We start from the raw sequence: 24,619 nt of genomic DNA, 5'->3' as shown, positions 1-24,619 counted from the left end.
AAGGTCAACTCGAGATAATGGGAGTCCACAAGCTACGACATGTATTACATCACTAAAGGAACCAGATTTCACACCAATACTGGCACATCTCTCCCCATGATTCACACTTTACCCAGAAGCCTCTAGCACCCCAGAATTCTTCACAAAAACTTTAAGTCTCTTGTTAATAACATTCAAAGATGACAGTTTTGCTTCCTGCAGGCACTCATCAACTACCGTTCTCCGGCTACGGGCATGTCATTTAATAACCACTTGGATACATTTGATTTGGTTCTACATCTCCCCAGTATAAACCCAAAGACAAACAAATCAAAACCAAATATTATAAAAGGAATTTGCTTAATGATTTGGTCACGTGCCTTCACTGAGTCAATTTTGATGTGCTAACTTAAATGTTTGACAACATTTAAAAAGGGCTTCTTATACCATAATATTCTGTTGTTCAGAACCCAGAAGAAAAGCTGTTCCAGAATGAAAATGCAAGAACCTTCCCTGACAGCCTTTATGGGGATGCTGTGGATAAACAGAGGATGCCTTTATCACACGGAGTTGATGAGCTGTATCCTGCTTAAACCGTAACTATCTACAAATGATACTCAGCTGAAAGTAGATCTGCTCCCTTATCTGCTAGAAATATGCTTATTTAGTATAATGAGATGAGGCACCATTCCCTACAGAGCCATGCTTGGCTCCTCAGGTCAGGCCATGCCTACTTACATGCACCATTATGTTACATTACATCTACTTATATACAAGGTGGGAGAATTGGGGCATATCTCATTGTTACAAGAAGGTTACAGTGCTTACTGATAGGTAAGGTGATGATTGTTAAAACCATATGTGGTCTTTGAAATTTTTTAAAAATCTCAATCATGAGGGGCACCTGGGTGGCTCAGTCATTAAGCGTCTGCCTTTGGCTCAGGTCATGGTCCCAGGGTCCTGGGATTGAGCCCCGCATCGGGCTCCCTGCTCCGCGGGAAGCCTGCTTCTCCCACTCCTGCTCCCCCTGCTTGTATTCCCTCTCTCACTATGTCTCTGTCAAATAAAATAAAATCTTTAAAAAAAAAAATCTCAATCATGAAATGATCACCTTAATTAACACTAAATAAAAATCTGATACATGGTGATTACAATTTGAAAAGAGGATAAATTAAACTATACTAAGAAAGTGGCCTTAGTATATAAATATCAACAAATTAAGCCTACTATCTCACAAAATAATAAATAAATGAAATAAGGAGATTCATGTGGAAAAGCACTAAAATAGCAGAATTAAAAACCAGATCAGAAAACTTGATCATAAATTTAAAATTGTTGGATGTCTAAATCCTTATTTTCATGATATTTTTTCTATCAAATGATTGATTCTAACCTTTAGAAATAAAAATTTTCCCATATTATCTATTTCTCTAATTATTTAAATACTAATATATTAAAAAGAACAATAGCAAAGCATACTTTACTAAAAACACATGAGTCACTGATAATGATAGGAAGAGATGATAAAACATTATAAAGTGCATATTTGCAAACGAATGTCAAATTTTAATTGTGCTTATCTATATTTACTTCTAAAAGAGTAAACTATGGAATCAATCAGTTCCTTGGCTATTGAGAATACCCTTCCTTCTTTCCAGTATAAGATAACAGACAGAGCAAATAAATAAATTTTTGTATGGTGCTGTAACCTAGGTGTATAAGTTTTGTCCCAAAGGATCCTTGTGATAATACCATTAAGAAAATTTAAGGGCCTTTTCCCATATAAATCCAGAGCTCCAAAACAAAGGGGCTTCAGGTACACTTTGAAGGAGGTCAATGACACTGACATCTAAGGGCTTAGATTTAATTTGCCACTCAAATGTCTTCCTTGTAGTCTGTCACAGGTGGTTTTCCATTAGCTTTGAAGCATAGCTTAGCAGGGGGGTTACTGAGTGATTTCTCTCAATAGTTCATTCATTCAGTCACCTGAGCATTTATTGGATGCCTACAGGGTGGTTGGCTGTGGATCGATGTCCACATGCTCTGTGTTTGTAGATTGCCCTGGAGTTGAGTGGAATATACAAAGGTTCACATCCGTAAAGACCGGACCATCACATAAACGCTCTCATGGAGGTGTGCCTCGTGTGCAGGAGCCCAGATAGAAGCACTTCACATGCCTTTGGAGGAAAGGTCTGCAAAAGCTGGGAAAACAGCTGGTGTGTGTCCCGAGGGATCTCCTTCCTGTGATGGTGGCAGTGTAATCAGGAGAGCTGCAGCTCCTTCCCTCAGGGCGGGCTTATATTCCACCCACCAGGGGCCATGGCTCCCAACAGCATCATAAATTCATAAAGCCAAAGAACATCTAGGAGACCATCTGGTCCAGGGGTTCCTAAATCTGGCTGGGCTCCAGCAGCACCTGGTGCCTTGGCCCCAACCCAGAGACACTGATGTAACATGCCTGAAGGCTCCAAACTGAATCCAACCACCTAAGAAGGAAAATTTTCGAGGAAATTCATACCTACAGGAGTGAAAAGACTCTCATCAAATTTCAGGAACGTTAGAACAGCAATGGAGAAACATCTGGCAAAGAAACTTTTAGCACAAATACTTTCAAAAAGTATTTTCAAGACACATGACCTAAACTATATATAATAGGACTGTATGTAAAAGAATAGAAGGTCAAGAACTATATAGTGGGAGAGAAAGACTTGAAGAAAATTGAGTTTAGTAAAGGTACTTGTTGCTATGAGCTGTAAATTAGCTCTGCTCTTCCTGGTAGAAAAAGTTAATAGGAAACACTGAATTGAAAATTCTCATTCTTGGGCACCTGGGTGGCTCAGATGGTTAAGCGTCTGCCTTCGGCTCAGGTCATGATCCCAGGGTTCTGGGATCGAGTCCCACATCAGGCTCCTGGCTCAGCGGGGAGCCTGCTTCTCCCTCTGACCCTGTCCCCTCTCATGCTGTTTCTCTCTCGCTCTCTAAAAAATAAATAAAATCTTTAAAAAATAAATAAAAATAATAAAAAAAATTTAAAAAAATATAAAAAAGAAAATTCTCATTCTTTAAGTAAGGATTTTTCTTTTTTTATATATTTATATATTTATATATATTTTTCTTTACCAGGAAAAATACTTTTGTCCCTAGGAATATATTCTAAGGAAAAGCTTGGCCTAATACTATGCCTACAGTAGACCTTTAAACTGGCAAACAAAGCAATGAATGAAAATATGAATATATGTGTTACCAAAAATATGTTTTCCTATGGCTATTTCCTACATTAACCTTTGAGGGAAGCTAAGAGTATATCAGTAAATAATGGCTTGTTTGGGCATTTGTAGAGAGTGATATTAGCACAATATGAGCAGGTCTATAACCGCCAAGGTAGAGACTAAACATCCTCCTGCCAATGAAAAGATACCACTTTTGACTGGCATGATAAATTCAGAGCACTAAATGAGAGAAATATGCAGCCAAGAATACTATATCCAGCTAGGCTGTCATTGAAAATAGAAGGAGAGATAAAAAGCTTCCAGGACAAACAAAAAATAAGGAATTTGCAAACACGAAACCAGCCCTACAAGAAATATTGAAAGGGGTCCTCTAAGCAAAGAGAGAGCCTAAAAGCAACATAGACCAGAAAGGAACATAGACAGTATACAGTAACAGGAACCTTACAGGAAATACAATGGCACTAAATTCCTATCTTTCAATAGTTACCCTGAATGTAAATGGGCTAAATGCCCCAATCAAAAGACACAGGCTATCAGATTGGATTAAAAAACAAGACCCATCGATATGCTGTCTGCAAGAGACTCATTTTAGACCCAAAGACACCACCAGATTGAAAGTGAGGGGATGGAAAATATTTACCATGCTAATGGACACCAAAAGAAAGCTGGGGTGGCAATCCTTCTATCAGACAAATTAGATTTTAAACCGAAGACTGTAATAAGAGAAGAGGAAGGACACTATATCCTACTTAAAGGGTCTATCCAACAAGAAGATCTAACAATTGTAAATAATTATGCCCCTAACATGGGAGCAGCCAATTAATAACAAAAGCAAAGAAACACATTGACAACAATACAATAATAGTGGGGGACTTTAACACCCCCCTCACTGAAATGGACAGATCGTCTAAGCAAAAGATCAACAAGGAAATAAAGACTTTAAATGACACACTGGACCAAACGGACTTCACAGACATATTCAGAACATTCCATCCTAAAGCAACGGAATACACATTCTTCTCTAGTGCCCATTGAACATTCTCCAGAATCGATCACATCCTAGGTCATAAATCAGGTCTCAACCGGTACCAAAGATTGGGATCATTCCCTGCCTATTTTCAGACCACAGTGCTTTGAAACTAGAACTCGGTCACAAGAGGAAAGTCGGAAAAAACTCAAATACATGGAGGCTAAAGAGCACCCTACTAAAGAATGAATGGATCAACCAGGAAATTAAAGAATAATTTAAAAAATACATGGAAACCAATGAAAATGAAAACACAACTGTTCAAAATCTTTGGGATGCAGCAAAGGCAGTCCTAAGAGGAAAGTATATAGCAATACAAGCCTTTCTCAAGAAACAAGAAAGGTCTCAAGTACACAACCTAACCCTACACCTGAAGGAGCTGGAGAAAGAAAAGCAAATAAAGCATAAACCCAGCAGGAGAAGAGAAATCATAAAGATCAGAGCAGAAATCAATGAAATAGAAACCAAAAGAACAGTAGAACAGATCAATGAAACTAGGAGCTGGTTCTTTGAAAGCATTAACCAGATTGATAAACCCCTGGCCAGACTTATCAAAAATAAAAGAGAAATGACCCAAATCAACAAAATCATGAATGAAAGAGGAGAGATCACAACCAACACCAAACAAATACAAACAATTATAAGAACATATTATGAGCAACTCTATGCCAGCAAATTAGATAACCTGGAAGAAATGAATACATTCCTAGAGATGTATTAACTACCAAAACTGAACCAGGAAGAAATAGAAAACCTGAACAGACCTATAACCACTAAGGAAATTGAAGCAGTCATCAAAAATATCCCAACAAACAAAAGCCCAGGGCCAGATGGCTTCCCAGGGGAATTCTACCAAACATTCAAAGAAGAATTAATACCTATTCTTCTGAAACTGTTCCAAAAAATAGAAATGGAAGGAAAACTTCCAAACTCGTTTTATGAGGCTACCATTATCTTGATCCCAAAACCAGGCAAAGACCCCATCAAAAAGGAGAATTACAGACCAATATCCTTGATGAACATGGATACAAAAGTTCTCACCAAAATACTAGCCAACAGGATCCAACAGTACATTAAAAGGATTATTCACCATGGCCAAGTGAGATTTATCCCTGGGCTGCAAAGTTGGTTCAACATCCACAAATCAATCAACGTGATACAATACATTAACAAAAGAAAGAACAAGAATCATATGATCCTCTCAATAGATGCAGAAAAAGCATTTAACAAAGTACAGCATCCTTTCTTGATCAAAACTCTTCAGAATATAGACATAGAGTGTACATACCTCAATATCATAAAAGCCATCTATGAAAAACCCACAGCCAATATCATTCTCAATGGGGAAAAACTGAGAGCTTTCCCCCTAAGGTCAGGAACGCGGCAGGGATGTCCACTATCACCACTGCTATTCAACATAGTATTAGAAGTCCTAGCCACAGCAATCAGACAACAAATAGAAATAAAAGGCATCCAAATCGGCAAAGAAAAAGTCAAACTCTCACTCTTTGCAGATGATATGATACTTTATGTGGAAAACCCAAAAGACTCCACCCAAAACTGCTAGAACTCATACAGGAATTCAGTAAAGTGGCAGGATAGAAAATCAATGCACAGAAGTCAGTGGCATTCCTATACACCAACAACAAGACAGAAGAAAGAGAAATTAAGGAGTCGATCCCATTTACAATTGCACCCAAAACCATAAGATACCTAGGAATAAATCTAACCAAAGAGACAAAGGATCTGTACTCAGAAAACTATAAAATACTCATGAAAGAAATTGAGGAAGACACAAAGAAATGTGTTGGAATGCTCATGGATTGGAAGAACAAATATTGTGAAGATGTCAATGCTACCTAGAGCAATCTACACATTCAATGCAATCCCCATCAAAATACCATTAACTTTTTTCAAAGAAATGGAACAAATAATCCTAAAATTTGTATGGAACCAGAAAAGACCCCGCATAGCCAGAGGAATGTTGAAAAAGAAAAGCAAAGCTGGTGGCATCACAATTCCAGACTTCCAGCTCTATTACAAAGCTGTCATCATCAAGACAGTATGGTACTGGCACAAAAACAGACACATAGATCAATGGAATAGAATAGAGAGCCCAGAAATGGACCCTCAACTCTATGGTGAACTCATCTTCGACAAAGCAGGAAAGAATGTCCAATGGAAAAGACAGTCTCTTCAACAAATGGTGTTGGGAAAATTGGACAGCCACATGCAGAAGAATGAAACTGGACCATTTCCTTACACCACACACAAAAATAGACTCAAAATGGTTGAAAGACCTCAATGTAAGACAGGAGTCCATCAAAATCCTAAAGGAGAACACAGGCAGCAACCTCTTCGACCTCAGCCGCAGCAACTTCTTCCTAGAAAGATCGCCAAAGGCAAGGAAAGCAAGGGCAAAAATGAACTATTGGGACTTCATCAAGATAGAAAGCTTTTGCACAGCAGAAGAAACAGTCAAGAAAACCAAAAGACAACCGACAGAATGGGAGAAGATATTTTCAAATGACATATCAGATAAAGGGCTAGTATCCAAAATCTATAAAGAACTTATCAAACTCAACACCCAAAGAACAAAGAATCCAATGAAGAAATAAGCAGAACACATGAACAGACATTTTTCCAAAGAAGACATCCAAATGGCCAACAGACACATGAAAAAGTGCTCAACATTGCTCGGCATCAGGGAAATCCAAATCAAAACCTCAATAAGATACCACCTCACACCAGTCAGATGGCTAAAATTAACAAGTCAGGAAACGACAGGTGTTGGCGGGGATGTGGAAAAAGGGGAACCCTCCTACACTGTTGGTGGGAATGCAAGCTGGTGCAACCACTCTGGAAAACAGTATAGACGTTCCTCAAAAAGTTGAAAATAGAGCTACCATGTGATCCAGCAATTGCACTACTGGGTATTTACCCCAAAGATACAAATGTAGGGATCCGAAGGGTACATGCACCCCGATGTTTATAGCAGCAATGTCCACAATAGCCAAACTGTGGAAAGAGCCAAGATGTCCATCGACAGATGAATGGATAAAGAAGATGTGGTATATATATACAATGGAATATTATGCAGCCATTGAAAGGAATGAAATCTTGCCATTTGCAACAACATGGATGGAACTGGAGGGTGTTATGCTGAGCGAAATAAGTCAATCAGAGAAGACATGTATCATACGACCTCACTGATATGAGGAATTCTTAATCTCAGGAAACAAACTGAGGGTTGCTGGAGTGGGGGGTGGGGTGGGAGGGATGGGGTGGCTGGGTGATAGACATTGGGGAGGGTATGTGCTATGGTGAGCGCTGTGAATTGTGCAAGACTGTTGAATCACAGATCTGTACCTCTGAAACAAATAATGCAATATATGTTAAGGAAAAAAAAAAAAGAAGAAGATAGCAGGAGGCGAAGAATGAAGGGGGGAAATCGGAGGGGTAGACGAACCATGAGAGATGATGGACTCTGAAAAACAAACAGGGTTCTAGAGGGGAGGGGGGTGGGAGGATGGGTTAGCCTGGTGGTGGGTATCGAGGAGGGCACGTTCTGCATGGAGCACTGGGTGTTATGCACAAACAATGAATCACGGAACACTACATCAAAAACTAATGATGTAATGTATGGTGATTAACATAACAATAAAAAATTTTAAAAAATGCTCACCATAAAAAAAAAAAAGAAAAGAAGAAAAGATACCACTTTTGATGTGGTGGGAAAAGTTCAGTAGGAGAGTGTTATCTGTGTACGTGTATGTGTGTGCATGCAAGGGCAGGAGCAAGAACATACTGGCCTGCCCAGGGTGTCTGCAACACACTCACTCCAGAGCCTACGGGAGCCTTTGCAGACGCTCAGCCACCATAGATAGAAAGGCCTAGAGCACAGTCCACAGTGGTTGTTAGACTTTATCCCGATAAGTAAAGTCATTATTTATACAGAGCTATAATTTCATGAAAATATACTGTACTTCAAATTTTAACACCAACAGGGGATCTGTTTACTTGTTTATTACCGTGTTTATCTCTGGGGGAGAAGATGCAACTCTTATAGTATACCTTCATAGATACCTTTTTTTAAAAAATGAGAATTGCCTTAAAGAAGAAATTTAATTAAAAGTGCATTCCAATGTAGAAGTGATTCATACCATTGATAAAAATAGAGTACCTCAGAGTTTACATTTTGGCAAATTTGAAAATCCCCAATTTTTCCATAAAAAGGAAATACATTCTAGCTCCTAAGAGCTGAATTTAATAGTTTTAAGCTACTTTTTAAAATCTCAAAAACACTGGATCAAATTTTCCATTCAAAAGTGCTACTCTCCAGTTTTGATACACATAATATAATCTGGGTTTGTGATAAACTCTTTGAAGACTGTAATCCCACTATGTTTTAATTGTAACAAATACATACATCAAGTGTGATTTAGTTCACATTTTTATTAGCCAACTATTATTGATGATCATCTTTTTCAGTTTTATTTGCTGTCTTTTAACTTCTACAAAGTATTTTTTATTTTATTACTGCATTTTAAAATATTGAAATTCAAAGGCTTTACTAAAATTCTCTGAGCCAGCCCTAACAACTGGTAAGAGCTGTACCAGAGGCAAAATGAAATATGTGAATTTCTACTAAAGAGGGAAATCTTATCCAGGAGGGCAATATCAGGAGGATCACTCATCCATTTCCCTTAAAAAGGAAAAGTTGTTAAATAGAGATGTGTACCCTAGGCAGACTGCCTGACAGAGCTACACTCAAAAACATTGTTTGAATTGAACTGAACTGAAGGAAACTGAGATGGGAAAAAAAAAAAAAAAAAAAAAAAAGTCTTAAGAAACTAGGTCTATCTGTGCAAAATGCTGACCCCTTCCCAACAATGCAAAGACAAAGTATTTAATTGGAAGAGGCCAAAGAGGTCACTTGGTTCAGCTTCTCACAGCCAGGAATCTCCTACGGCAGTGGGCCTCAGTCTGGCTGTGTTTGCTCCCAGGGCACATTTGTCAAAGTCTGGAGACATTTTTGATTGTCACAATTGGGAGAGTGTGCTATGGCATCTAGTGGGAGAGGCCAGGGATGCTGCTGAACATCCCACAATGCACAGGATGGCCCCTTTATCCCTACCCCTAACCCCTCACTCAAGTAATTACTTGACCCATAACGTCAACAGTGCTGAGACTGGGCAACCCTGCCCTACAGCATGACCCAAGAGATTGCCTCTGCTTACCCCTTTTTTTCAGATCACCTTATTGAGGCATGACTGACATACAAAAAGCTATACATTTATCATGTATACACTTGGAGATGAGTATACGCTCATGAAACCATCGCCGCAATCTGTGCCGTTAACATACCCATCACAGCCCAGTGAAGGCACATGCATGACCTCACAAGCATGCTTTCACAACTGCTGGGAAGCTCCCTCCACTAAGAAGACCTCCCTTATCTTGAAATTCATAGAGTGATAGTATTTGCCAAAAACACTACACAAAAAGAAGAGCACTTATACAAAATCACACTGGAAGGTCAAAATGCCATCTCCACTTTACTATTAAATGTATTCTTCTAATCTGTTTATATGACAGAAAAAGTAAAAGCACACTGTAAATAAATTTACATGCTGAATTTTTGTTTGTTGTATTATTTTTAATTCTTCTATTGTTTGGTAGCTTTTAAGACTTTAAGTCTATTTCTTAGTTTTTTAACATTCGACAGCTTCTCTTAACTTCTTCCTATGAAAAGATGAGGAAACTGGCATTCTTGCCTTTCTTCACCTGTGTATTCCTATTACCTCCAAATTTTTATTATATTCTATTACTTAAGTTCATTAATATTCATATGGTTACATTCCATTCTTAGACTATATTTAAATCATTCATGCTTTGTGTATAAATCCATTCTAAACATTCTAAAACTGGAAGGATTGACATGGAATTCCCTTTAGAACCACAGTGTGACCGAACTAGACAACGAAACGGAACCCCACGCCTTTCCAAGGTCACAGGCTAACGGATCTTTTTCTAGCTTCCTTCACTTCTGAGTCATACTCAGACACCACTCTATCCCACAGCATCCCCCTGTTCTATCTTTCTTCTTGCTTGGCTGAGGTATGTCTTTGAAGATTGTTCCATATGGCATGAGTGGTAACTCCCCTGGATCCTCACATGCCCCAAATGTCATTTTTTGTTTTCTCTGATTTTCTCTGCTTCTTCCTCCTCCTTTTTCCTTCATACTTAACAATTTGGCCGTTGGTTCAATATCCCTTGCCCCTCAGAACTATGAAGGCATTATTCCATTGCTTCTAACATCCAGTGTGGTTAATGAGATGTGTTTGTGTTTGCCAGTAATCTCTTGTTTCTCCGAAAACTCTTAGGATTTTCTATTTTTTCCTTCGAGCTCAGAAATTTCACCAGATTTTTTTTTTTTTAAATCAGCCCCTTCAACACTGTTTTTTTTGTTTGTTTGTTTTGGTTTCTGTTTTGTTTTGTTTTTTGTTTTTTGTTTTTTGTTTTTTACTAGGTTCCCTCCCCTCACAGTCTCTCTTTCTGGAGCTTCTCACTGGATTTTCTGAATTTGTCCTCTGTGTCTCTTCACTGTTTGCTCCTATTTCCTATTTTGGTCTTTTGGTTCTGTCGTGGCAGACTTCCTCTTAAAAGTTCACCAGCATGAACTTTAGCCCTGTTCTTTTCAAACTTCTTCCCAACTTTTAAATTTTGTCAGTTATATATTTCATTTCCAGGAATTCTTTCTCATGACCCAGTTGATCTTTCCTCATTGCAACCTGTTCTTATTTTCAGGATGCAATATCCTCCTGAGTTTCTGAGAATACTAATTAGGAATCCTTAAAATTGAAATCCATCTCCTATTATTATTTGTTTCCTCCAGCGTAGCTCCTCTTCTTATCCTCCTCCTCCTTTTTGCCAATGATTTCTCTTAAATGTCTGGTGATCTTTGCTTGTGTAAGTTTATGAGTGAAAAATCATGCTAATTAAGATGAAGAGCTGGAGGGGTTTGGGTCTCTTTCTCTAACAGAGTTCTTCCTTTAGTGGGAGTTCTGATCACAAGCTCTCTAATGGAGCACAGAGTGTTGATTCCCTACAATGTGTAGAACAGTTGATCAAAGTATCCCACCTTTTTCAAGCCAACCAGATGCTCTCAACCTAAATGTGACATCTTAAATGAAGCAAAACAAGGACTGGAGAAAAAAAAGGTTGGCATTTATTCATCCTCTTGCCTAATTGATACTTTCCTGATAGCCAGACCCTTGATTCTGCTCTAGACATGCCTGGTTCTCAAATCTTTTCTGTGAGTCGCCCTGTTCTCATGAATTTCTTCTCTGCTTAAGTTTGTCAGAGCTCCTGTTGTTTGATTACCAAGAAGGTAAGATGTTGCAGATGGAAAGGAGCACTGATCTTTGTTAAGCTAATGCTAGGTACTAGGCATTTTACATTTTTTGTATATAATCATCACAACCCTATGAAATAGCTATAATTGACATTATTTTATGAAGAAACTGAAATTGAGTAGATGTATTGGCTTGTCCAAGATGCCAAGAAAGCACTGAATCCAAGTCATTCTGACATGCAAACTTGGGCTTTCCCTCCACTCGGACATACTCATGGAGTATGAAGGGTACAGACCTGGCTGCAGTTTATAGTATGTGAGGAATATTGGACAAGAGATTTAAGGCTGAAAAAAGAGGCAACAAAATGTAGATGCGATGTGTTAAGAAAACGGGAATCACAATCTCATTCTTAAAAGTTGAGCGACATAGTGAATCAAAAGAGGATTTAAGAAAGATGATTCTGTGGCATGTGGAGTGAATTTAGAAGGCTTGTTTTGGAATAAAGTAGACCAGCTAGGAGGCTGCTGTAGTGATGAAATGGCAGCAGGTGGAGAGGAAGAGACAGTTTACAGAAAGATTTGGAAGGAAATTTCATAGGATTTTGCGAGTAAATGGATATTGTAGGGGATGAAGAAAAATGAGCCAAAAATGACTAAAAGATTTCCAGTTGCAATGGGGAAAGCTGAGTGAATGTATTTACCTTGCCTCCCTCCCAAATTTCCAATGACATGAACTAGGAATGCAAAAACAAGAATGAATGCATAGTGGTGCTAGAAAGAGGAAAGGATGCCAAGAGTCCACAAGATTTGAGAACCTCTAGAGGAAGGAAGGAAGAGTGAATCAGAACGATGCAAAAACCAGATGTGCTGAGCAGCCTGTAACCAGTCAAAGGCAAAGGAAAAGAGCACCTGAGCAGAAGCTAGGGTTTACACCCCCACCCCAACTGAGTACCATCTTCCCACCACCAAGCTCAGCCTAGGAGGAGCTGGGAGCACACACAGGCACCAGGGCAGCTCCCAGGAGGCTGCAACGTCCTCCAGTGAGCAGAAAGAGGGCTGAGGCTCTGGATGCTCACCTCTTAATGTGAGGCTCCATTCACCTTGGACAGCTTACAGAATTAACTATGGAATCTGCCACAGAAAGCTTCTAGTTACAGCTGTAGATCTAGAGAGAGAATGAAGGCAGTCCCCAGCTATTACTGTTCCAAAACATACAAACTTGGGGAGGGGGGGATATGGTGTAAATTCACAGGTATGAAGTAAATTTTTAAAAATTAAAGTAAGAGTATATACTATTTTATGCTAAATAAATTTGAAGATGCACAAAAATGCATCCTTTTCTTTTAAAATTAATAAAATGGAATCAATAAAGGTTGAAAAAAAAATCTAATAGCAATGAAATGTTTATAAAAGATCTCTCCTGAAACAAAAAGGCTCAAATGGATTAAAATGATTCCCGGGGCACCTGGGTGGCTCAGTCATTAAGCGTCTGCCTTCGGCTCAGGTCATGGTCCCAGGGTCCTGGGATCGAGCCCCGCATCGGGCTCCCTGCTCCGCGGGAAGCCTGCTTCTCCCTCTCCCACTCCCCCTGCTTGCGTTCCCTCTCTCGCTGTGTCTCTCTCTGTCAAATAAATAAAATCTTTAAAAAAAAAAACGATTCCCAACAAACATCCAAGGGAGAAGCAATTCTCAACTATCTTAATTTCTCCCAGAACTGAGGAAAAAATAGAAGTCTTTCTAATCATGATCCTAGAATAATCCTGATGCAAAACCTGATGTGTTCCACTTTTGCTATATTTTACTTATGAATAATCAATGTTTCTAAATAAAATACTAACAATATAAAAACACATGTACCAGTGTATTAAAATACAGATCATTTAACTTGGTTTAAACAGCTTAGTATTAGGAAAATATTAGGAAATATATTAGGAAAATTATGTTTCATAATTCAAAAATATGAAGAGGTTAGCATTTTAAAAATATATGATCATTTTGAAGGATGCTACAACATATCTGAAATCCAGTACCTGGGTGGCTCAGTTGGTTAAGCGACTGCCTTCGGCTCAGTCATGATCCTGGAGTCCTGGGATTGAGTCCCGCATCGGACTCCCTGCTCAGTGGGGAGTCTGCTTCTCCTTCTGACCCTCCACCCTCTCATGCTCTCTCTCTCCCTCTCTCATTCTCTCTCTCAAATAAATAAAATCTTTAAAAAAAAATTTAATAAAAAAATAATAAAAATAAAAAAAACATATCTGAAATCAACCTCTGATCAACAAATTTATTCTAATGTGGAATATAAAAGTATATTCTTGATAGATTATCAGAAGCTAAAAGTAAACATCATATTTAGCAAAGTTTCCATTAAAGTTGGAAATATGAAAAAGCTATCCTTCCCAGTATTGATAGTCAACAATATTCTGAAGGTTTTACTCAGTATACTAGGAGAATAGATTTTTTTTTTTAAGATTTTATTTATTTATTTGACAGAGAGAGATACAGCGAGAGAAGGAACACAAGCAGGGGGAGTGGGAGAGTGAGAAGCAGGCTTCCCGCCGAGCAGGGAGCCTGATGCGGGGCTCAATTCCAGTACCCTGGGATCATGACCTGAGCCGAAGGCAGACGCTTAACGACTGAGCCACCCAGGTGTCCCAGGAGGAGAATAGATTTTAATTCAAGAGGCATCAATGTTTAATAGAAAGAGCCAAATATAAGATTATTTATAGATAATATAATTATCTATATATAAAATCTCCCAGGAGAATCAAATTAAAGATCATTAAAAATAATCTAGTTCAGAAATAGAACTCATACAAACATAAATACACTAAAATAAATATCTTTCCTTGTATGCCAGCAAAAAATAATTTTAAAATGTCAGGCATAGAAACAGTATCCACAACAACGCCGTAATGTATAAAATATCCAGGAATAATAAAATAAACAATTGTGCAAGAGCGATATAAAAAAATTATAGAAATTTAAAGCTGTAGGAAAAAAATGGAAAAATTAAGAAAATTTATAAGAATAAGAAATACAAATGGTTAAATGTGAAAACACACTTCACCTTCCTAATAAACAATGAGGTATTTTACTCTAATAGATCAGCAAAGTTAAAAAGAAGGGAATACACTCTCCAGATAGGGACATAGATATGCAAATACACTGTGTGTGAGTCTGTATTTTGGTATAGTCAATTAGGGGACAATTTATATTTATCAAAAATCATATTGCACATTCCCAACATTGAACCAGTATTTTCAATTCTAGGAATTCATTTTGTATATTCACAAATATATTCAAAAAATTCAAAACAGTCAAAATATTAATAAGGGATTGATCAAATACATTATGGTATGTCAATGCTATAAAATACTATGAATCCTCAAAAATATAAGTTGTTCTATATTGCATAAAAATGGACACAATATATTATTGCATTAAAAATGTTATAGAACATTATGTCGTGTTGATATAATTATGATAAAAGCATACATATCCATAATTTCTGGAAAAATACACATTAAATTATTCATAGTGATTATCTCTCTTTGTTTTTTTAAAGATTTTATTTATTTATTTGAGAGAGAGAGAATGAGAGACAGAGAGCACGAGAGGGAAGAGGGCAGAGGGAGAAGCAGACCCCCTGCTGAGCAGGGAGCCCGATGCGGGACTCGATCCTGGGACTCCAGGATCATGACCTGGGCCGAAGACAGTCGCTTAACCAACTGAGCCACCCAGGCGTCCCATAGTGATTATCTCTTACTGTGAGATGGCAGAATGCAGACAGGGGTGAGAATGGCTATTTTAAAAATTTCTGAATATTAAAAAAAAAAACATTTAAACAGAAATCTTAGGTTGGTTTCCCCAGAAGCAGACCCTGAGACAGTGTTTGAATGCAAATAATTTCTAATGAAGGGGTTCCAGGAAAGTCCGGGAAGAGCATGGGGCCGCAGGTCAGAGAGTGGAAGGAAGCCACGGAAGGGTGTGATCTCAAGCAAAATCCACTCGAGAGTCAATCTGCTGCCTCAAAGGGAACTCTGGAATATTCCACCAAGTCTCAGAGCAAGACAACTCTGGCACCTGTGAGTCGTTTGTTAAGAGCTGGCTCAAGAAGGGGAGGGAAGGGACTGGAATGACATTCTGACTCTGAGTGCTTTCTGGCAAGGTGCATCCAACACCCACACCTGGGGGTGCTTCTCTGAAGAAGATTTACAGTTGCCCAGTGTTAGAACAGAAACCAAAAAGTGGAGGGGAGGGGGTTGTCCATAGAAATGTTAAAAAGAGATCCAAGGACATCTGGGTGGAGAGCCCACAAAATCCACTCTGATATACTACTATCTTTACAAATGTAGGAAAGGGAAGAGAGAACAAGAGGAAGTTTGCTACTGCTAAAGCACAATTATATACGAATGCTAGCAAGTTCCGCACAAGTTTAAGCACCTACTAGGTAGCCCGCCACATCCCCCAGGCTCCTTCTCATAGTCCAACCTGCCCCTTAGACAACCGGGATTAACTGGCCTTTAACAGAAATCAAGATCTTTTGCTCTCTTCCTGTTCATCTTTTCAAATCTCATGTGGTGCAGGTTGAGATCCTGAGAAATTAGAAGAACTCTCAAATCTTCTGTTGATCCTAACTGGAACTACATTTACTCAGCCAATAACAGTCCTAAAGCTATATGAAAGCCAAAGTACTTGGCAAACTAAACTCTGGGAGGCTAAATTCTAAATGGAACTCGTGGTTAAGGGGCATGATCCAACAATCTGTTCCTTGTGTTTACCTTCTTTGACTTTATGACAAACTTGTTTAAAACTTTCCTAAAATGAATGAGTTGAGGTTTTTACCTCAGCATGGACACTGAACAGAATGAGATGTTCCCTAGAGATGTTCCTTGAACCTATCGTTCTGGAGGTCAAAGACAGATCTCATGACCTTCTGCTAGAAATGGATGCTGCCCTGACCTAAGAGCTGGACTAGGTAGACAATTCAAGTTTTATCTTTTTCTGGTCTACAGCCCATCTCTGAAACTTCAATGCTTTTGTTCCTTCATCTGTAAAGTGGATGCAGTCACTACTGTTCTGCTTACGTTTTAGAGCTGACGTGAAGATAAAACACGAGATCACATATGTGAAAGAATCTAGTAAACCATGTAGCGCTTTATACCAAGTCACTTGTCTGAACACAAAGATACCAGACATTAAAAAGGGGGAGGTGGTGACTTTAAAATCTGAACCCATGAATATTAGAAGGCACTTGTTCAGGAAAGATATGTGTGACTTTGAACATGGTGAGTGAATGTGAGTTGGTAGTAAAACATCCAAGTCAAAATGAACAGGAAACTATGGAGATATGGTCTTGGAGCCTGAACAGCAGGGTAGGGAGTGACGTACAAATTTGGGAGTCATTGACAAGGGATTAACAGGTGAACTCACGATTATGGAAAACACACCTTTGAAAACTTCACCTCCCCTTTTTTTTTATCTCCGTAGCAATATTCCTTACACCGATCCCAACTGTCTTCTGTTTAGATTATCAAAATGTAAAACTTTGTTAATAAAAATTATTGTTATCATTACTACAAAATGTTAAATAGTTGTTTAGAGTCCCTATTCTCTTATTGTATTATAAGAGAATCCATTCACAATGTCGTGCAGATTGTTATACTCAATCAACCACTTTCACTAGTTAAGTCTGCACACAAAAATGAGGGATAGAATTCTGGGATGGAAATCCCATGGACTTTATAGAACCACATAAATTAAACATATGGTCTCTCCCTACTCATAATCTAGACTATTTCTTAAGTTACTGTTCTGAATGAATAAATACACATGCTATGTAACTTACGGTAAAACTGATAAGATTTTAAAATTGTTAGTATTATTACAATGCTTGAAACTCACTATCTTGCATATTTTTGCATGGAGAATTAAACAAGTGTTTTTATGACCCTAGAGTTACTTTATTTGGCCCTGAACAGCAATATCACAAAGTCAGGGTTCATTTCTAAAGACATTTACATTGTTTAAAGTGTAATTGGAGTGAACCCCAGGACTAGTCCATCTGTTTCAGATGTTTCCTAATGTTAAGACCACTGACATATTCTCCACCTTTGATAGGGTCTCACATGCCAGCTCTTTGTTGGTTGTCTTTTAAAAATTCCGTACCATTTACATCTGAATTCCTGAAACCTTTGTATTTAGTTAAAAATATTTCTGATTTAAATAGGCTAGATTCTATTGAGGCGTACAAAAGTCACATGATCATTTTCTGGTTGAAGTACAGTATTACACCGTTATGTTGTTTATCTTAATAATTAGAATTTAACTGAGAGTCAATTTACTTTTTATTTAAATTAAAGCAATGACTAGATGTTAGTAGTTTGCAATTTAAAAATAGTAGAGAGGGGAAAAAGCCTGAATATACCATTTTAATTTAAATTTTATTGATTTTGTTGATTATATGGGTTAAATAAATGCTCATCAATTCCCTTTGCCTACTTCCAACAATTTTCTCTTCCCATAAGCAGGGATACCATTAATCAATTTTGCAGTGTTTTAAATCTACTTCTAAATATACCTATCATTTGTGATGTGGTTACACAGCATAAACTCCATGTAAAACTTATATTTAGGGATTCCTGGGTGGAATCAGTCGTTAAGCATCTGCCTTCGGCTCAGGTCATGATCCCAGGGTCCTGGGATAGAGCCCCATATCAGGCTCCCTGCTCAACCGGGAGCCTGCTTCCCCCTCTCCCACTCCCCCTGCTTGTGTTCCCTCTCTCTGTCAAATAAATAAATAAAATCTTTAAAAAAACCCCAACATATTTAAAACAATTATGTTTGTATGTAAGACATACATCAAATTGTATAGTAATTAAAGATGTAGTTCATAAAAAGAAAAATCCAGAACACTGTTACCATATAATAAAAAAAGGAAAGTGATGCTAGAAATCACTTTTCATCCGTTTATCATTAATGACTTCATTTATAGATGAGGGGTTGAGGTTGTTAAGTGATTTGCCCAAGATATGTACACACACATGTGTGCGCACACATTCACACACACACACTCTCAGACCAGTCCTATTCTGCTTACTGCTATGTCCTCAACATCTGCTATAATCTCGGTGCATAGTCTGGGTCAAAATAGTCAGTATTTGTTGAACGCGCAATTTATTTAGAAATGGAACACCAAACGCATTGTTCATTCCAAACTACAAATGGAAACATTTAAAATGTCCTTCTCAATCTTATAGTTTTATATAAGGAGAGAAGAGAACGTGGTAAACTGTATGGAAGAAACTTGAAAACAGTAAGAATATGCAACTCTAAGACAGCATTATTATTGTAGTTTAAGTATACAAAACTTCCCTAGTTCCTTACCATACATCCATAAATCTAGGACAGACAAAATTTATAAGAATGGTAAGTTCAAAGACACTATTTTAACTTCTTGAATGATCTGGCCAGGAAAAAAGGAAAATACGTTCTATAGCTTTTGGGTTTAAATAATGACATTTTAATTTTTAATGGTCATTCTACAAAGAAACAGAATTCCTTATTACATATTGATCTTACATACATCAACCATACAGTTGTTTGAAGGTTTTTATCTAGATTTTCATAAATTAAAAATAACATAAAATGGAAGTTTTCAATCAATCATATCTTAGAATTCCTTCTATTAATATGAAAATCTATGCTGTAAATTGCTTTAAATCCTTTTTTTACTGAGCAGGGTTTTGAAATAAAGAATGGAGTTGTATTAACACCATTGGTCATTTCAAAAGTAGTAAAAAAATTTCAAGTAGATTGTTAGCAAATAAAACTCACAAAAATAATCATTAGGGCATCTGAATTTGGCACAATTAAAAACATTTATGATGAAATAGTGTTTCAAAGTCTTACAATGGTTCAATAAATGGGTTAATTGGGAAAGGATTATTTTAAAATAATTTAAACACTATAACCTCTGTGCCAGACTAATACAGAAATTAGTTTGTTAAGTCATTGTCTTGCATACTGTACGGATACTGAGAGAGTAACCTCACATGGATGAGTGCTCAAAATCATTTGGACCAATTTTTTAAAGCAGCTTTAAAATAATTGACTCCCAAATCAAGATATTAAATGCCAACTTCTTACCGGCAATAATGCTTATGGCTAAGATAGAAATGAGATTCTTTACGGAAACGCTGACACAGCCCTAACTGTAGGCACTTGAGTGTGCAGCTATAATTCTTTTTTCAAATATTAGCCAGCAATGCTTCAGGTAAAGGAATCCGCAGAATACGTAAACAGTAAGAGACAGTCTTAGAGCTTTTACAAAATCACAAACCTGTGACACATTTATATTCACTTTGGGTTGCTACTGCTAAACGTCTAAATCATTCAAAGTGTATTGATTAGCTCTTTAATAGGTAAAAGGTGGGCAACGTATTATAAAATCAACATTTCTTAACTCATTTGATTTGCGAGAGCTACACATTTTAAGCTGACAGTGTAAAACCTCTAAAAGGGTTTTCAAAAAGCCTTCTGCCTTATTTAGCATTTTGATCATTAATCAAAAACAATAAAAAAAGAATATTAAAAAAACACAACAAAGATTAAGAAAGCTTGTCTTTTCCATTTGGAAATCTATTAAGCTATAAAATAAGTTCCCAAGAGGGGTCAGTTTCCTATGGGGAAGGCATTTAAAACTGAACCAGATAACATAAATCTCAGGATAGGCCAAGGGAACACAACTTACACTGAGAGGTGAGTGGCTAGCATAGAGGACTTAGCTGTCTAATCCTAATTCTCATTTTTAAGAATGTCTAAGATAATGATGCTTTTAATGAGGAATTAATTTTAATGGCCTGTCAACTCTAAGTCGTAACCATGATATGGTGGTACTTTTACTCTTGTGCGTTGTCATCTCGCCAAGAGACCATTGATCCTACACTAGAAAATACTGCTTTGATGTTTATTGATCAGAACTGTATGAGAGAAATTATGATTTTTGAATGGAAGACAGTCATGAGTTACCACTTTTTGTAAATACGGAGCTGAGAATAAATATATGTTATGAATATCATACTAAACAAATATTAAAATTATTAATTTGTTAAAAGATAAACAAAATACACTTAATAAGTTCATGTGGGATGATACTACACAATGAGGATGAACTTAAAATTGTAACACCTTGCATCACAAGTGTTCTGGTTTTATAGAATTCTAAAAATTTGCTAACTTACATCACTTCTAATTTATATTTTACTTTATAAAATCATTATATCACAGAAAAAAAGTTGAAATGTATAACAAACTTATTTTAAAAATCATCACTCAATTTTATCTTAAACTCAAGCTAATAATCCACTTAAATTCAAATTTAATCTTTTTACAATCTGCATTTTACTTAAAGGCAAAAATCATACTTATTATGAGTTCCAAATTATCGTGTAAATCTGTAAGAAGTTGTCACCTGGCGAAGTCTTTACTTTTATCATGTCAGGAAATAACACTCATTATATTATAATATTAATTCCAAATGCTAATTTTCTCATCATTAGATGGCAGAAAAGAAATAATGTGCTGTTAATACTGTAATAAAGAATGTGTTGCTGAATAAGGATTTTGGAGAATATAATACATTCAGGATTGATATTTAAATTTTGCAACTGCCTAGTAATCCTATTAATTAGGTAAAGCAAGCTATCTGTTAAAACACTGGACAAAGGAAGGAGAACTGGACAAGGGCAGGTAACACACACACGTACTTCATAGGCTACCTGCAATATTTATCAATTCAGCTGACTGTTTTCTTACAAATTTTAAGTATTACAAAAACAAGTAAAAACATTCTAGTTATTGTACCAGTATGATGTGGTTAGTGACTTATTTGGACCCAACTCCTTGTGACTGTTTTTGATGAAACAGACAATTTTCTTAAAATTAAATTTCAAAATCCCCAAATGAATCCACTACTGGTTTAAAATATTTAGCATGTTTTAAAAAGTACATTCTTCATGTTGCCAGGGTGGATGAAAAAATAAAATCCAATTCCAGCAATAACCCAACCTTGCCCCCGCCCCTGTTCCCCCAATGACAGATCTACTAAATACATATGTTTCTAGTTCCTAGAAAATTAAAAGACTAGTTTCTAAATCAAGAAAACGTTTTATCCACTTGCTATTGGGACTTAGCAAATAAGTTCAATATCAGCTTGAAAAAGGTAGAATAAAACTGGGAGCCATCTAAAGGGCCAAATGATGACCTGCCCTCCTTGATACCTGCCAGGGTGGGGTACATGGTGGGATTGGGGAATGTTTTCATTGAGGTCTACCCTCCTCAGCCACTCTGTTTTCCTTTCACATTCTAACCCCCTTGTGTTATATGGCTGGGAACAGCTCTAAGAATGTGGAGAATGTAAACAGCCTTTTATTGTCCAAAATGATGGCGGTGTAAGGAATGTGTGCTTATCACACAGCTGCAGCTCTGACCTCACTTGCCATGATAAAGTGCTCCAGGAAAAAAACATTACAACCCAAGCACAATCCAAAAACGGATTAGAATTTGACATAAGCTTCCTTAAAAATGCATCAATCAATCCATGCTGTAATATTAGAATCTAGCTCTTAAGGAGGGTATATAATCCCTTCAATATGTATTTCCTATTTCCTGTTGACTATGGTGGTGTGAAAAAAAAAAAATGTAACATTTCCAATACGGTGCCTGATAGGAGAACTTTTCCCATCATATGCCCAAATATATTTCCTCATCTTTAAGAGTCTAACACAGTGGAACAGATACACAGTTCATGATCACTGAATGCAAAATTAAATTAACTAAGAGATTCATGAAGATAACCTGAAGATCTTACCTAAGTACCTGATTTCTCCAGGCTTTTGGAGTTTTACTTACACACACCATACAAATGCTGCTGGTTAGACCATCTTTTATTGGAATCCAGCTTAAACATTTTAAAAAGCAAGTGATACTAAGGTCTAAGGTGGCATATATGTTGCATGCACAATGCCTTAGATGTAAAATTTATTTTAACATGCAATATTGTATATAGGCAGGATGTGATGGCTCAGCAAAGGACATCTGGGAACATCACTGCATTTTTCCTCTTGACGCCACTGAAGAATTTCTTACCTAATGCTGTGCAAGTGAAGCTAATCTCTGTTGTAACCAGAATGGACAGGACTTTCCTTATCCTCTCCCCTTCACTAAGACCTTTTAGAATTCCCTTCCATCCTCAAAATTTGCAAGTACCTCTGCATCTACAGTATCATACATCTCACAGAGAAACTTTCCTAAGTTACTGAATCTCGCTCTCTTAAAGGAAATAACAGAGATAGAGGAGAGAAGAGGAGGAAAGAAAAGAAAAAGGAAAGGGAGAGATCATCGTTCTCTAAGTGCTTGGTTTCCCTAACCTTGTTTTAACAGCCCAGAGCTAAGTGAGCAAAATCTTAAGTATAAGGACCAAAGAAACCGTGGAATCTGGAGTAAACCCTCTTAACAGCACTGTATCAAGGTAAGTGCCTGGAGAGCAGGAGAAATCCATGACACAGGCGAAAGCAGTCCCTTTCTCTAATTTTACTTTAAAAGTTGTCTTCTGCAAGATTTTACTTGGGATCGCCCTTAAGTATAATTAACTAACAATACATACAGTATGGAGGTATATTTTGGAAGGAGGAGGGTGCGGCGCCACGCGGGAAAAGCGGGGAGAGAAGATAGTTACAGTGCGAACAGTCGCCCAAAGCCTCGCTGGCGAACCCGGAACCACCTTCTAATACCCTTCATACTCCTCAGAGCCCCCTCGGCCAGGTGAGGCAGGAGAGGTCTTTGGTAGCATACTGCTTAAGAGATTCCCGAGAGGGGGCTCCAGCGTGGATTTGGGCGTGAAAGTTACATCCTGCATCCCCACCGGCACAAAACCCCATCCCAGTCCCCAGCGCCAGACGCAAAACGAAGAGAAATCCAATATGCCCCCCCACCCCATCGGTCTTTTGCCAAAGTTTTCTCCTAGCAAGGAGCTACTCACTGACCCTGAGAACAAGGAAGCACAATGCCAGGGTTTGAAAGGATTGCAGGCATCCGGGCAAAATACCATGTGAAACATAAAAACCACCAAACCCCTCAAACTCTGGGCTGGAGGCAAATCTTTCAGACCATCCTCATCCTATCCCTCTACCCTCATCCCCTCTCGCACCTTCTTCCTGGTCACTTTCTGCCTACTTTACCCCAGCCCTCAAGTCCCTATCCTTGCTAAGCCCTTCATCCGCCTCAAGGTCCCCTCTATTAAATTCCGCGATTCTTCCCCTCCAACCCCTAAAGCAACCCCAAACTCCCTGCAATCCGCGCGCTTGCAGCCCCGAGGTCCCATGCAACCCCAGTCTCTGCTTCCGAGTCGGCCACGGACGCGGTTTTCCCGCCGAAACGCGTCCCCAGCGCGCGGGGCGCGCGGCGGGCCGGACACTCACCAGCTGCAGCAAGCCGGGGACCACGACGAGGGGCAGCGGCCGCAAGCGCATGGTGCCGGCTGGCGCGGCGTCTCACGAGCTGCGCGCCCTCGCCTGCCTCTCGCGCATCTCCACTTCGAGGGGCAGGACTGAGGACGCCGGGGACACCGCGCGGCGCTTCCCTCCCGGAATCCGAGCGCAGCGCCGCGCCGTGCGGGGCTGGTGGGCGGGAGGGGAAGGGGGAGGGCGGGCTGGCAGGAGGTGCTTCTGGGGCCCCCCGCGCGCCCCTCCTTAGAGGGGGCCTGGAAAAGAGCGTGCGGGGCCGCTCGAGACCCGCACGCCTCGCGGGGCTCGCGGGGCTCCAGGGGCGCCCGGGGCTCCGGCGTTCCGGGGTCGGGGTGCCCGCGGGCTGGAGGCGGCGGCTCCGGCGCTTCGGTGCCGGGTTCCCGCGCGAGGCTGCTCTAGTGATTCGGCCCCGCCGTGCGGCTGCCGGGCAGAGCGGAGAGCCCCCGGAGCTCGGGGAGGCCCGGAGCCTTCTCTGCCCCCGCCCCCGCCCAGCAGAGAGCCG

General features: G+C 38.8%; 1 protein-coding gene across 1 annotated transcript in view; it reads right to left on the bottom strand.

Annotated features, from left to right (window-relative positions):
* NXPH2 (neurexophilin 2) overlaps nucleotides 1-24,186 on the bottom strand; it is a 111,245-nt gene extending 87,059 nt beyond the window's left edge. Inside the window, exon 1 of the mRNA XM_035008123.1 lies at nucleotides 24,073-24,186. Within this exon, the coding sequence (XP_034864014.1) occupies nucleotides 24,073-24,123 (51 nt within the window). The 5' untranslated portion in view covers nucleotides 24,124-24,186. The remainder of the gene's footprint in view (nucleotides 1-24,072) is intronic.
* Nucleotides 24,187-24,619: the final 433 nt, after the last annotated feature.

This window comes from Mirounga leonina, unplaced genomic scaffold, assembly GCF_011800145.1.
Source record: "Mirounga leonina isolate KUSES-001 unplaced genomic scaffold, KU_Mleo_1.0 Mir_151, whole genome shotgun sequence".
Classification (NCBI taxonomy): domain Eukaryota; kingdom Metazoa; phylum Chordata; class Mammalia; order Carnivora; family Phocidae; genus Mirounga; species Mirounga leonina.
The sequence above is the reverse complement of the archived record's forward strand: the minus strand, read 5'-3'. Positions and strand labels throughout refer to the sequence as shown.